We start from the raw sequence: 15,059 nt of genomic DNA, 5'->3' as shown, positions 1-15,059 counted from the left end.
ATCGTTGTTATTTTATTGCAAACGTATATTAAAAATTTAATTGATTTATTTTAGTGACTACTTTTTACAATTCATACTGGTTAACACTGTACAATTATTGATAAATAATTATTTTCTAGTCACGTTTCTTCAATTTTTTTCTTTTCTTTTCTTTGCTTTTTTTTTTTTTTTTTTTCTCAATAAAGTTATTTGCTTAAGCGGCATTAGCCGTGGCTGGCATAGGTTTTCGTTTTTTCTTTTCTTTTTTTTTATCAATTTATTAGTTTGACGTCATACATTTACTATGAACACTCAGGCTATTGAAATGAGTCCAATCACATTTAATGTGCACTTTTTTTCATTTATTAAATAAACAAATTAAAGAAAAATATATTTGTATAGAAAACGTAATACGATCAAATTGATGAATTAAGTGACGTGGCGAAATCAAATGACACACATATATAGTATTAAGTAAGTAATCCAGATGATGAAAAGAAAATAATGATATTGTATTAAAGAGACCGTATGGCATTTGTCCAACTTTTCCTTTTTTTTTTTTTTTTTTTTAAAGCAAATAATAGAAATTTTGGAAAATACTTTAGAAAAATCTTAGAAAAAGAAACAAAAAAAAAAAAACATTTTAATTGTATCTCAGACAGCAGATGTTTTTCAGACAAATTTCTTTTTTCAATTACTACTCAGCCTCCAAGTGTAGCGATGTAGCAACCTTCCTTAAACCATTTACAGCATTCAAAGTGTATGCATGTTAATCCCGATAGAGGATATTTTTATTTAATGTAAAATTTGCTGAGACCTCTATCGAATTGTCCCATCAATGATTTTGTCTGTTTTCATAATACTTTTGGTGTCGAAAAACTTCCATAGCAATCTTAAGCTTGTCTCATACATATATTCCATGAGATGAGGTAAATTGATCAAATATGTATGATTGCTGCTATGATATGCGCAAAATTATTGCTACATTACTTAAGAAGATGTTTCCAGTAATAATTCCGATAATCTAGTTTGTTACTAAAACAACAACAGTAACTGAAAATGAATTGTATTCAAAATTTCACCTTAAGTGAAATATAAATGTCTTCGTTAAACGTACGCTATTGTATATTTATTTTCGCTTGCAATATCCAGAGAATAATACCCGCATCAAAGACAAAGACGTTACGATATTTCTGATTAGCGTAAAATATCAAGTAGATCTAACCACGTCCATCAGTCCTTGCCGGAGTCCATTTGCCGGACATTTGTTATTGGAGCTGAAAAAAGATGAAAACTAAACTCTGGCCTCTACACTCTCAGCTCATAATCAACCTGCTCCCAAGAGGAACATGAACCTAAATGATATCGATTTGAAAATGCACGAAGATTATGTAAAATTGCAGGGTAAAATTATTAAAGTTAGAAGGTTGAAATTTTCGATATTTACTTTACTCTCTAGGTCCAAAAATGCAACCAATCGGCCGTGCTCATACAACATTACGGGCAATTATATTTTATTTTTTTCCTTTCTTTCAGATTTTATGCTTATTTATCATAAGGCAAACAAGACAGAATTAGTTTTAATGTACTTTGTAAATTCCTCAAAAGTGGATATATTATCTGCATAAAAATGGATCTAATGGATCAATTCTTTCTTAATAATACCAGCGATGATATGGGCATCAAATAAAGGTACTTGGAGAGTAGAATGCGAAAAGCATAGTGGCGGGTATGCGAGATTCGTCCTCCGCCGAATATAACTTTCTTACTAGTTGTAATAGAGATTGCCTGTTGTGCTAGTCCAAAAAAATGGAAGAGTTTTTTTTTTTTTTTTTTGAATAATTGTAAGGTGGTATTTATTATATTGTTTACGAAGAGATAAATAAATTCATAAGTTAATTAATCTTGACATTAAAATTAGAAAATTAGTGTCAAGTAAATTAATAGAACAAAAAATTGTACTTAAATTTTTATGTAAAAAGTAGCGTTGGCTGACGCCTACGTAAAAACATGAAATTCGGCAGACGAGAAAGAATTAAATAAACTGGTTATGTATATAAATCTCTTTAAATGAAATTAGTCCGCAAAAGTTGAAATGTATTTAAGATGACGTGTCTTTAATATTTGAAAAAAAAACAGAAATATCTTATATGAGTGAGATTGTTATCATAATTTCTCGCTCGCTCTCTCTCTCTCTCTCTCTCTCTCTCTCTCTCTTTTAAAATACATTATGAGTAAATATCGATTACAGAATATTGTATTGTATCGTTTGTATTGGCAATGTATACGATATAACTCTGCGTAAATTTATTCACGATAAACAGAGTATTCATTGAGAATATTTACAATGCTCTTCGACGCTAATTTTCATATATTTTAACAGTATATGTTTTAACAATAAATGCTTTAATTGTGAAAACTAATAATCCGTTACTTACAGTAATTGAAAAATTATACATAAAATTAAAGAAACATTTTAAGGTTCAACTCTCAAGCTCGGTAGAGTTTTCAATGGAGCCGAGATGCTACTACTTTAAGACTTTAGTCTTGGAATTTATTTCTCTGGCTAAATTAATAATAAAAAATTATGTTAAATTTCATATATGGGATGTGACGAATTTAGATAACGCTTGTATCTATTTTGTATAGAACAACTTTTTCTTCCCCACAAAAATGTTCTCCTTTGGATATCTACCGATGAAAATCAAATATACCTATAAGAGGTGTGCTCAAGAAAAAGCTGACTTTTTTTATTTTTCTCATTGGTATAGTACTTCTGGTATGTACCTCCCTGAGTATTTTCAGCCAAGCGGCCTTTATCTTGATAATCGTAACAAAACTGCGTCTTTTTATGAGTCCATTCAGTTTTACGAACAGGAAACGGTCGTAACGGGCCAACTCTAATGAACGCGATGGCCGAGGTATGATCATAACGTTGCTTTTGGTCAAAAAACAAGCAATGATGTCTGGGCGAGGGCATTATCATGTTGCCATATCCATGAGCGGTTATTTCACAATTCTGGACATTTTTTTCGTGTTGCTTCGTGCAGACTTCATCGCATAACTTCAAGGTAGTATTCCAAGCACATCGCCAATGTAATCGAAAAAAACATTTCTGACCGAGCTTGGCGTGCGTTTTTCGGTCTTGGCTCTTCATGGTTAAATTTTATCATCTGTAAATAACAAACTAAGAATGCAAAATGGCTGATAATGTCAACATATGTTGGGGACATGCGTGAGAATGAAAATCGAACGTATGTGGCAAACGAAATTTGAAAAATCACATACACACACCTCGTATTGTAAGCGAGTAAAGGCACATGTATGCGTTGGATGGCTTAATGGAATGGGAATGTGAGCTATTCGATTACAGACGCATTGTAAACCCGGAAAACATTTACGTAGATAGCTCTCGTTATCAAACAATCGCAATAACATACGAATTTTGTTCGATTTCGCGTTTGTACTTGAATCCATAATAGCTATCGAGCTTTAGATTAAAAGGCGAAATAAATCAAAACATTATTGTAAAAGCATAATAATTGATAAAATTAATGGACGTAGAAGAACGTCTGAATCGTCAAAATTCGAAAATTCTAGACAGAATAGTAGAATCAAATCATCGCTTTCAAAACTTTTACTTCATTGATATCGTAAAATATGGAAAGGGCTAAACTAATGTGGAATAAGTGAAAAAATTTATGGAATGGAGAAAAAAAGCGGAAATGCAGAAATGTCACAAACTATTTAAGAAATTGTAGTTTTTTTATTTTGTTGTTAATCAAAAGTTGTGACCAACAAACAATCACACATAATAAAATATTCTGTAACACAGATGTAACCGACCGCAATTTATTTTTGGTGACAAATTCGATATTTTTCTTTCAAGTTTGCAAACTTCTAGATATATTTTAATAGGATTGCCATCAGTCTTAAAACTATTATTAATTCCCACAAGATATTCTAAAAATGTAAGATTCGCCGCCTACGTGGACGGTCAAATTTTGTCCACAAATTATAAATATTAATTTACCCATTAAGAAAAAGAAAAATAAAATAGTTTCAATTTGTTTTATCAAACTTTTTAAAGTTGTTTTTAACGTTTTCGATACAAAATTTTCTTCCATGTTTGCCTGATCAAAGGTGTTAGCTAAGCCTAAAAGTGCATTTTATTGTGCGAAGAAAATTATATTGAACGGAAAACTTATAGAAAATTATTCCCAAGAGGGCAGGGAAAGAGGCGTAACTCTCATCTCTCAACATTCTCCTTTCGATATTCGCACGATTTCTCCACGCAGTTGATCAAATAGAGTTAACACAGCAAACGATCGTATCGTTGTGACTATTGCGACTATTAGTAGAGAATGTAGGCAGAAAATGTTAAAAGGGTAGCGATAACGACTACTACGTCCCTTTAAAGCTCCAATCATGTTCATATTCGTAACATTTATTGTCTTATGACGAGCGTATCGCCATTAAATGGCGAATATATAAATAACTTAGAAATGAAACACCTAGCGGTGAACACAGACATAGGATAAGGCAGCTGATGAGTCAAATTCTTCCCCCGCGTTCATAGTGTTTCGAAACATATTGGTAAGCAATGCTTGTTGTATCACTGACAACTGAGATTGCTTATTACCTCAGCATATAGTACCATACTTTTTTTTCAGTTTTCAAAATCCAAATTTCGGAAATGACGAAAACGTTTTTCTAAATATCAATAAATTTGAAATATATTTACGGTAAGAGAAAAAAAATGAAAGTGAATTTTTCAAAATATTTCCTCACTAAAATCAATTTTTAAGTGTCCAACGAGAGAGAGTAATGCTACTTAAATATAAAAATCTCTTACATCGATGGCAACCACTTGCCTATAGGGGGCAGGTATTTACCATGTGTCATCGGTATTTCATACTAACATATGACCCTTGTTCGATTTAATCGTCTGCATTAATCTCTTCAAAAACGTTATCTCTGCAAACAATTATAATTCGCAACCAAAGTTTACGTTTTCGATCTATTGGGATTCGGCCAGTTATGGAGGTTGGGAGCAGAAAATACCTTGCATTAATTTGAACTTATAGACTTGTAAGGGCTAATAAACTTGCTAAATATAAGACCAAATTTATCTTTAAGGCAAACTGAAGCTTACAGCAATCGAAAGTGTATTTGGTATAAAAATTCGACTAACAATAATTAGCAGAAATGATGGATGCCTCAACAATATTCTAAAACGAATCTAACTACTTTTTCTTTCACAATTCCAGATGAACTAAATCTCGTTTCCTTTTTCTTACAGATTTTACTAGAAAGCTCAAGGTTTTAAGTGCGTCCAGTTCCTTGCAACATCTACAAGATGTATCCATTCGTAAGTATAACGCGCTTCCTTTTTTTTCTTTCTAATTTTTGATATATAGATACTTAAGCCAATCAAATCAGTTATGTGTTTAAAGCAATATCACTCTTAAAGAGCATCAGTGGGGTGGACTAAGGTCGCTTGGGAGCAAAAAACCTAACAAGAAACGTTACTTTCCTTATAGAGAGGAGCGAAGTACTAAGTACATACGATAGCATCGGATTAGTAGAAATACTGCTTGAATATCACATATCATGTAATATCATGATTTTTCTTATAACCTAGTGTTGGGGTTACAACTCAAAACTTGTTTATAGGTTTTATTTCGCCAAGCAAGGAACGAGTACACGCTTCACTAATTTTGTTACTCAAATTCTCTATCAAAATTGCCATTAGCTTAGATTAGTTTAACATTATATATATCCCGATAAATAGACATTGGACAGTATTAATAGAAAATATATTTAAAATCCTCATAATCGTTCTACGAATAAAAATATTGTCATGCGACTTTATTGGAAATTCCGTCTCCCTGCCGTTCTTATGCCCCACTCATGATGCTGCAGCATTATTACACAAGACTCCATACTCCATAGTTCGCAAAAGAATGCAAATTGTTCGAAAACCGACAATCAGCTAATAATATACCCTATACAAATTTCACTACCAAAGCAAACCCATCGATTAGTAAATTAGGAAATTTTTGAATCAAAAAATTTAATCTGAGTTCAAGGACTTCGAGTCAAACGATGAGAGTATTGCTTAGTTCTTAGAGTATATTGGGCTAGGTTCAGCTTTTAAATGCCCGTTCCACAAAAACAAAATCCAATAGAGCGAATATGTTGAATCTGTAACCTAAAGAAAACTGCGACAATTGAATATTGGGCCATTGAAAACTAGATACAATAAATGGCGCATTCTTAATAGAAAACAAGTTGGGATTTTCTAGGGCTCCCGTTCGCCTTCAGATCCAACTCCGCATGATGCTTCTCAACATTATATAATTTTTATATTATTGTGCATAATCACTCTGATGTGTCTAATGACTAAAATTAAGTTAACACGAATATTGTTAGTTACTGCCATTTCGACCTCAGAGGCAGCATAAAAATAACCTCTACGTACGCGCACCTATTTAGGTTATTATCAATCCTAGTTTCAAGGGCACTATCATCAAAGAAAAAAAAAAAAAGAATTTCTTATGCTTTTATGGTTTATATACATTTATCAATTATCTTTATTTTACTTCTACTATGAAATACGGTGTGTGGTGTGGTTTTGTGGCATATTATCAAAATTTAAAGCAACAAACAAAAAAAAACAATATCATTATAATTTAAATTAAAGCAAAAATTTCATAAACATTTCATAAAAATGATATATATAAATATTCAAATAAACGAGCATGTATCACTTGCTTATACTTATGTGCGTGCATACATACTACATACAATATCACTTAATAACGTTAAATTGTTAAACAAAGTCTCATGTAAAATCATTTTCATGATTCATAGAAATTTCCAAAAAACGATTTTTTTTTTTGCTTTCGTTATTTTGCCTTCTTATCGTCTCCTTCCAGACAGACTCGCTAGATGTTTTTTAAGCGATTTACTCCCTGATTAGTTTCTTGAACATTCAATAATCCATCTATAAATTTTCTCGTTCATTTCTCTGTTTTTTCTGTTTTCTCTTATAGGGCTCCGGTATGCCACAACCACATGCCACTGCCTCACCCTATAATAATAATTCTGGTCCCAGTCCACCACCAGCCGGTGCACCTTTCGGAGGTGGTTGGATACCACCGATACCGCAAACACAACATCATTATCAGAATCACCCACAGCATCAACAACAACAACTACAACATCATCAACAACATCAACAACAACAGCCATCTCATAATACAGCACCTTATCCCACGACCCCAAGCTATCCCTCCTCCACTCCTTATCCATCTGCATATCCACCCTATCCGGCAGTTAATCAATCATCAACAATTCCCTATCCCGGCTCTTCTTATCCCCACAATCCCCAGCACATACCATACCCGCAAACTAATAAAAATCAAGCTCATTTTATATCATCACCATCAACAACCGGGCATCCATCGTCATATGCGCCCAATCATGGTTACACACCGGTAATGACAGCTGGTGGTTATGAGTCTCCGGCTGGTAATATGGCTCACTGCTTCAATGAATTGGCACAACGTCAAGGTCAATCCACGTCAATGCCACGTCAAAACGCTCTACGCAAGGAGGTTAGTTTCTCTCTCTCTCTCTCTCTCTCTCTCCCTCTTTTTTTTTTTTTTTTTTTTTTTTTTTTGTTTGTTTCTTATTTCTTTGCTGAAAACCAAGAGAAAATCAGTTAATTTTCAATTAATATTTAAAAAACAAAAAAGCAAATATATGTTTCAAAACATTGCCAACGTGAGGAAAGCATTGACACATATATTGATGAAAATGTACGTACGAAAATCTGTTATCTTATTATTCTAAAGTAAAGAGTAGTTGCTAATGGCTTCCTTTCTTTTTTTTTTTTTTTTTCTTTTGTAAGAAGTTTGCGCATTGTCTTTAAAGCAAATTACTTTATATATCACGTATGGTAATATTCGAACCGTACTTTGTTCGCTCTTGCATAAGCAAGCATAGATTAGAACAAGAAAATTTCAAATACTTGCCATCTCTAAGAGATATACAGCCATGGATACACGGATAGAGCAAATTTAACGTAAATCTATGCTACATGAATTTTTACACTTACCACAAAAGTTGGGGTTATATTGATTTTATCGAAACGTTTGCACCGCTCAGGAAGACTCTTCATAGACTGTGTAAAGTAATTACATAAGGGATGGTACAAAATTTACGCGAGATTTCAATTAAATAAAAAACAGAGATATTTTCTTTTTAATCAGGATAAGGTTATGTGTGGAATAGCCTGCGCATGTGCACATGCACTGCCCTCTCTTATCGAAGTTTTCCATGACCATTTTGCACAAATGTGACTGAATTTCGTTGATGCACTCTACCTCCTATGCTTGTGGGCTTGTTGGGATGAATCAATACCCCGACCATCCCTATATATTCTTGATAAGTATCAAATTCTTAATTGATCTAATCAGAGTAAAGACACGCATTGTCGCGCCGCGATTCGAAAATTTGCATTCGCCGCATTCGCATTCGGATTCTCATCGACATCCTGGAGGTGGTCGTAAATATTGAATTTGATTGAAACGCTAAAACTAAACAACTAAACTTTTTTTAGTTTTGTTTTTTTTTTTGCTTAAGGGATTGCGATATTCTTGGCAATTTGTGCTCATCCTACTCTAATCTAAGAATTTATTTCTTTGCCATAGTAATAGTAAAATAAAAATAACTTTTTTTTTTTCTTTTTCGTAAACCTTTGTTTACTTTTATGGTACACTGTGTGCTAATTATGTGTCTTGGACTGTTATAAAAATATTCTTCTTTTCTTTAATAATAGGCAGCTGGATTACAGATCTATGCTCGGTTACTTTTGCATTTACACAATCTTTTTTTGTTTGCATTCGATCTTTGTTCGATATCTGCTATGGCTTATAAATTATTAACAGCAATATTTGCGGCAATTGTGAGTATAGTTGTAAGCGGATTTGAAAAACGTTGAGGATCGCTTATATATCCAAACTGTGGACTTTTTTTTTTTTTTTTTGATAATGATGGACCTCAACCAACTTTGTTTTCAATATTTCGCTTCTTCTGTTGCCTGGAGAGTAGGTTGCAACACATTTGAAGACAATCAGTTCTTCATCGAGAAATTCATCGAGAGTGCTAGCGATTTCCTATTGTGAGATGGAAAACTTCATTGAAGGCAGGCTCATTTGCCCTTTAGAGGCTGCCATTCCTGCACATAGGCATGATGGTGATAGGCAGCGAAGGAAGGAAAGAAGGGATTTGTTTTTATATCTGAGAACGATCTTATGATGAGTACTTTCAACTTTTACGGTAGGGTTTGGAGCTACGTGTACTGCGGACGCTGAGATTATAGATTAAGCAGACTGAAGATTTTAGTTCATTTCCTGACAACCATGTATAACCGAATTAATTTATGGTATTCTGTTTTCTCCTTGCCTTTTGATAGGATATGGAAATTTCCTAAGCTATACGCGAAAATCAGATTTCCATTCATTAGTAACGTCATTAAAACCAGTGTAATCTGCAAACTAATGATCGGAATGTCATGAAATTTGGATATAGTTCGTTGAAGGTTGCTAGTATCAAACATGTATTCATTAATAGTGATGACATCTATCTTTCATTCGGCGACCTTGAATGAGATCTCATATGATAGACTTTGACAAGTTGTGAAATATTACAAGACCGCTATCAAAGGTCTATGGAAAAACTTTAGATGAATTAATGATTCAATTATCGATAGTCGGATTAAGTGTTCACAGACAGATTTTCACACAACAGACAACATCGCAACGATCATTAATTAATTTTATTTAGAATCTAACTTAAGCTGCTCTTAAAGTCTATAAGTTACAGTTTTTTAGTTGTTATGGAAGGATTATAAAAGGCAGATGACTTTGGGCAAAATTTTTATTTGATTTTCTCCGATCAGGAATCAGTGCAATAGAATTACAAGGCAACTAATTAAGACGACTTTCTGAGATTTCTAACAAGTACAAAGGTGTTCCGCATCTTCCATAAAAAAAAAACTTTTATAATAACGGAAAGCCCTCTTAATATGCAAGAGTGAGCAGATAAAAAGTAGGAATATCTCCATGGTCTATGTACATATGTAAGTTTATATGATATGCAATAAAGTAATTTACTTTTTACAGGGTACTCCGACCGTATTGCCAGCACAAAATTTTGATCCCGTCAAAGATGCTCACGATTTACGTAAAGCCATGAAAGGCTTCGGTACTGATGAAGATACTTTAATTAATATTATATGCCGTCGTTCCAACGAACAAAGACAAGTACGGCCTGAAATGAATTTTCTTGCATCAAACATAGTTATGGAATAATGATTTAATTTGTTTTTTCATTTTCAGGAAATCCAACGTCAATATAAGACACATTTTGGTAAAGATCTTATCGAGGATGTCAAGTCGGAAACGAGTGGCAATTTCCAAAGACTTTTGGTTGGTTTATTGCGTCCTATTGTTGATTTCTATTGTGCCGAATTAAATGATGCTATGGCTGGAATAGGAACCGATGAAGATGTTTTAATTGAAATCTTATGTACTCTCTCTAATTACGAGATACATACGATTAAAAATCAATATTTAAGATGTAAGTAACGTAACACAGTGCACATTACATTACGTCATTAAGGATAATATTTAAATTCATTTTTTTTAGTGTACGGTGCTCATTTGGAATCCGAATTAAAATCGGAGACATCGGGCAATTTTAAGCGTTTATTGGTCTCTTTGTGCACAGCAGCCAGGGATGAAAGTGGTCGTACCGATCCGGTGGCGGCTCAAAATGATGCGCGTGAATTGCTTAAAGCTGGCGAATTGCGTGTCGGCACCGACGAAAGTATGTTTAATATGATTCTGTGTCAGCGCAATTATCAACAATTAAAATTGGTAAAATAAAAAAAGAAAATTAAGTGTATGGCGAAATAATAATAAATAATCATTTAAACGGATAGATATTCCACGAGTATGAACGAATGACTGGGCATTCGTTGGAGAAGGCTATTAAAAAGGAATTCTCGGGTGATATCATGGAAGGTCTGATTGCTATCTACCGTTGCGTTACAAATAAAGCGGAATATTTTGCGTCACGTTTATACAAAAGTATGGCCGGTATTGGTACTAACGATAAACAACTAATACGCGTAGTTATAACGCGTTGTGAGGTTAGTGTAAAATCGCCTTTTTTTTTCTTTCCATTATCATCATTATCATCATCACCAACACCAACACGATATCTATTTGAAATTTCATCCTCATTTTTTACCGTGCGCATTAGACAAAGCACAGAGCTCCTTTGTCTAAAATAAAAAGGTATAGTTTACGCCATAAGTAAAAGCAAAAAAAAAAACGTCGGGCAACTTTATACAAACTGTTGACAGCTTTGGCGAGAATAGCAGTAAGAATTGTTATGAACTGTTGTATATTGTCTCATTGTCCTATGTAAAAAAGAAAAGCTGATATTATATATATGTATATATATGTATATATAAATAATTAATTAACGCCCCACCACAATGTAAAAAATACATTTCCTATATATTTCTGCTTTTTGTTGGTTTTGTTTTTTTTTTTTCTATGTTTTATAATCACCGCAAAAGGATTTTTAATTCTATTGGTGACAGGGAGAGGAGCCTTACTAGTTATGGATTTTCGTTAAATCGTTTAGCGTCTATTTCTAATTGACTCTCATCGACCCACTCACTAAGGAATAAGGCTTAACCTTGGCATATATATTCTTATATGATGATAAATTCATTTTAAGAAGATAGACAACGCCTTACTCCGTCCCGTTCTTTACTAATACAATATTATCAAATAATATCATACTCGAGTATCTTCATTAAAGTCATAAACAATGGGATAAGAATGTAAGGAAGTTAGATTGAATTGCAATTTATTGACACGCCTAGTTTAGCCATCAAATTTTATGTATAAGTTCGGAACATTTAAGCGGACACCACGTTAAAGTTGAAAGGAAGTGCGAATAGTGATATGTTTGTATGAATTGAAATGATGTAAAACTTTGTTTTTGTTTTTTTTTTTTCTCTTTAACAAACATTGTGAGTTCGGGTAGCATGAAAAATAATACCTAAATAAAATGAAACATTTCAGATTAAATGTCAAACAAACTATCCCTTGAGATTGTCAGTTATTGAACCCATAAAGTGCGAATGAGTCAATAGGTAACCGAATCCCTACACTTCGCTTATATAATTCTCGCTTCCTTTCCATTTATATTAAAAGTGTTATTGTAATTATTCTCTTTCGTTGAAGATCGACATGGCGGATATAAAGGTTGCTTTTGAGCGTTCATATGGCAAGAGCTTGAAAAGCTGGATTAAAGGTGACACCTCAGGCCACTACAAGCATGCCTTATATGCTTTGGTAGGAGAGCAACGTTCTTCTTAAATCCTTGTAAAATGATAAAGTTCAACAAAAACTTTCATCACTTTCTTTAATCGAATATCCTACAAACACAAAAACAAAAAAGTAATAAAACACTGATAAAATGTTATTATTAAAACAAAATCTTTTTATATGTGTACAACAACAAGCTTCTTATTATATACAAAAGAAAAAACGAAAACAAAAACAAAAAAAAAAAAAAAACACAATTTTTGTCAAATTTATGCATTTAAAATAAAAAAAAAAAATGTACTATTTTTTATAATTATTGCTAACAAAAAAAAAAAAAAAAATAAGAAACAAACAATATTTTATAATCTTAACAAAATTATTACAAAAAGCTGGATTATTTAAACAATATTTAAATTGAATGAAAATAAAAAAATGTAAACAAATAAATGAACAAATAAAACACAACGGATAAATAATTTATTGCGTTTTCAATATTCTCACTTCAACATAAATTGAATCATTTTTTAAATATTGAGCCTGCGTTAGGATCTTATGAGGTATATAAAAAAATTGATTAGTTTGTATATAATCATCACTTTTCTTACGAACATTAACAAGCTTCATATAATCGTCGGCTTCCGATTGACTTGTATAACGCTGATCACGGATTAAAACATTGGCTTGCAAGCGACAAGGCCACGTTAAAAGCGCATCATATTCTCCGGGTAAAACATTCAAACAAGCCAACATGTTACGACCTTTCCAATTTCCTTTTCCATTCAAATAAATATCGAGCTGCAGACAAATTCGTAAATATTAGCACACAAGCTATTTAATATGCGTAGGATATTTACCCTCAAAGCATAACCGTAAGGCTTATTAGAGAACATAGCACTGTGCAATATCGTATCATACTTTTTAGATTCGTCCATTTTCTTAGACAAATCCTTAATATGCCAAATTAAATGACCTAAAATTATAAGTAGTTCTTGAAAAAGCAAATCATTGGTACTTATTGGCCTGCGATTCTCTAATAACACTTCTACGGTTGTTTACATATTAAGATGGAACGATTTTTCGTTGCCAATCTACAGAACTTTGAGCTATTTTTAATTGAAGCCCTTTTGAACCCCATTTGTGCCATTGATTTCTTGCTCTCCGGCCTATCTATCATCTCATCTCTTATTCTGTCATTGAATACTCTTTGAAAAATTTAAACTACTACCTGCTTATTCCGTCATCTATAGCATATTGGAAATCTTCTTTTGATCAAAAATCCTTCGAATTTCGATTCTCGATCTGTGACATATTTTGGACTGCTTCCCACTACCAACTCATATACATTTTAATTAGCAAAACGATAATAAACTTCTGCAATATTTTGGGTTGAAAATTGTTCTCTACTTTCGAGTAATTTTGAAAGCATTTTCATAGCCACTGCCAGAGATATATATTTAATAAAGTTTCTCCACAGAACCATTTGAAACTTTACGGTAGTATTTAATAACTGCCAACTTCTAACTGATTGATTATTCTGAATGATTTTTGTTTTTCTGGACAAGTAATATAACTGCCGAGTAACGTATTCAAATGACAACGATTTGCAGATTCCAGCAACCCAAGAGAAACAAATGAGTAAACTCCTCATTTGCAACGAATGACAATTTGATGCGTTTTGGGATTCGCACGCCACATTGTCCATGCGTTCAAGAATACTGCTTATTGAATCGCGGCAGTGAATGTGTGCGTCATTGACCAATGTTGATGCTGCTTTCCCTTGGCCTGATATTAATGCTATGGATATTTCTTTTCAGCGATGTCACCTGCCATGCAGCTCGTGACGCATTGGCTATGGATGCTTATTATTGAAAGTCATTACATCTACCAAAGACCTTATCAAGCTAATGCATTCCTGATCAGGACGAGTAGCAAAATGCGTGCAAACCACTGCCTCGAATACGATTTTGAAACTTTTTTAAGAACAAAAAGTTGGACCTGAGAAATTGTTGTCTATAGCTCGCGCTCGCTCATAGTCAAAATATAAGCGTTAAAGTTGGATCATTTTACATTTAGAGCATTGTGCCTGCTTTTCTTAAATGTTTCTCTAATAAAGCTTTTCGGACAAGTGTGAAAATCGATTACGTCGAATCAATTACTAACAATCTATGTTGTTGTTTTTTTTTTGGTTTGTAGAATTACCTACGAAATTTTACCAATCTATGCATTTACGTGACATACAATACGAAACGTCGACTCAATGGATGTTTAGTCTATGTAGTAGTCAAATACTGTGGTAGAACTAGTGATAGGTATTAAGAGATACGGCCTGAGAAGAATATAAGCTCGTCCTTGTTTTTATAATTCAACGAGTATATCCGACGGTTCGCCCGACGTAATACTTCATGCGACTTTTCACAATCTCTTTCAAACAACCAGATAAGTTGTAGCGGGTGAATTTTCACGCTAACTTGGGCTTCCAATGCTTCTTCCTTCAATAATCAAACAAATACAGAAAGCGTATGAAAAAAATTGGAATCAATGGATGGCAAATGTTGACAAAGAGTACAACTTTAAAACTTCACTTTCCGTTACACACGTATTGCTATACCTTATACCATTTGCGATACAGTGTATATCAAGTTTGTGCGCTGAAGGACTGGA

General features: G+C 33.1%; 2 protein-coding genes across 8 annotated transcripts in view; one reads left to right on the top strand and one right to left on the bottom strand.

Annotated features, from left to right (window-relative positions):
- Positions 1 to 12,639, top strand: part of LOC119632843 (annexin B11) — a 29,969-nt gene extending 17,330 nt beyond the window's left edge. For 4 of the 7 annotated variants that reach the window (XM_038025988.1, XM_038025980.1, XM_038025971.1 and 1 more), the window contains 7 exons: positions 5,282 to 5,350; positions 7,038 to 7,601; positions 10,173 to 10,313; positions 10,389 to 10,629; positions 10,699 to 10,928; positions 10,994 to 11,203; positions 12,315 to 12,639. In XM_038025988.1, coding sequence (XP_037881916.1) covers positions 5,339 to 5,350; positions 7,038 to 7,601; positions 10,173 to 10,313; positions 10,389 to 10,629; positions 10,699 to 10,928; positions 10,994 to 11,203; positions 12,315 to 12,449 — 1,533 coding nt within the window. In that variant the 5' untranslated portion in view covers positions 5,282 to 5,338 and the 3' untranslated portion in view covers positions 12,450 to 12,639. Of the gene's footprint in view, positions 1 to 5,048; positions 5,071 to 5,281; positions 5,351 to 7,037; positions 7,602 to 10,172; positions 10,314 to 10,388; positions 10,630 to 10,698; positions 10,929 to 10,993; positions 11,204 to 12,314 lie in introns of those variants that run through there. The other 3 variants (XM_038026013.1, XM_038026022.1, XM_038026006.1) reach the window with 2 other exon arrangements.
- Positions 12,640 to 12,822: 183 nt separating this feature from the next.
- The window catches only part of LOC119644645 (TNF receptor-associated factor 3), an 8,128-nt gene continuing 5,891 nt past the window's right edge, over positions 12,823 to 15,059 (bottom strand). The window contains exons 5-6 of the mRNA XM_038044281.1: positions 13,253 to 13,368; positions 12,823 to 13,193 (exon numbers count right to left, since the gene is read on the bottom strand). Of these exons, the coding sequence (XP_037900209.1) occupies positions 12,876 to 13,193; positions 13,253 to 13,368 (434 nt within the window). The 3' untranslated portion in view covers positions 12,823 to 12,875. The remainder of the gene's footprint in view (positions 13,194 to 13,252; positions 13,369 to 15,059) is intronic.

This window comes from Glossina fuscipes, unplaced genomic scaffold (assembly GCF_014805625.2).
Source record: "Glossina fuscipes isolate IAEA_lab_2018 unplaced genomic scaffold, Yale_Gfus_2 0, whole genome shotgun sequence".
Lineage (NCBI taxonomy): Eukaryota > Metazoa > Arthropoda > Insecta > Diptera > Glossinidae > Glossina > Glossina fuscipes.
Note: the sequence above shows the minus strand (reverse complement) of the source record. Positions and strands in the feature narration are given on the sequence as shown.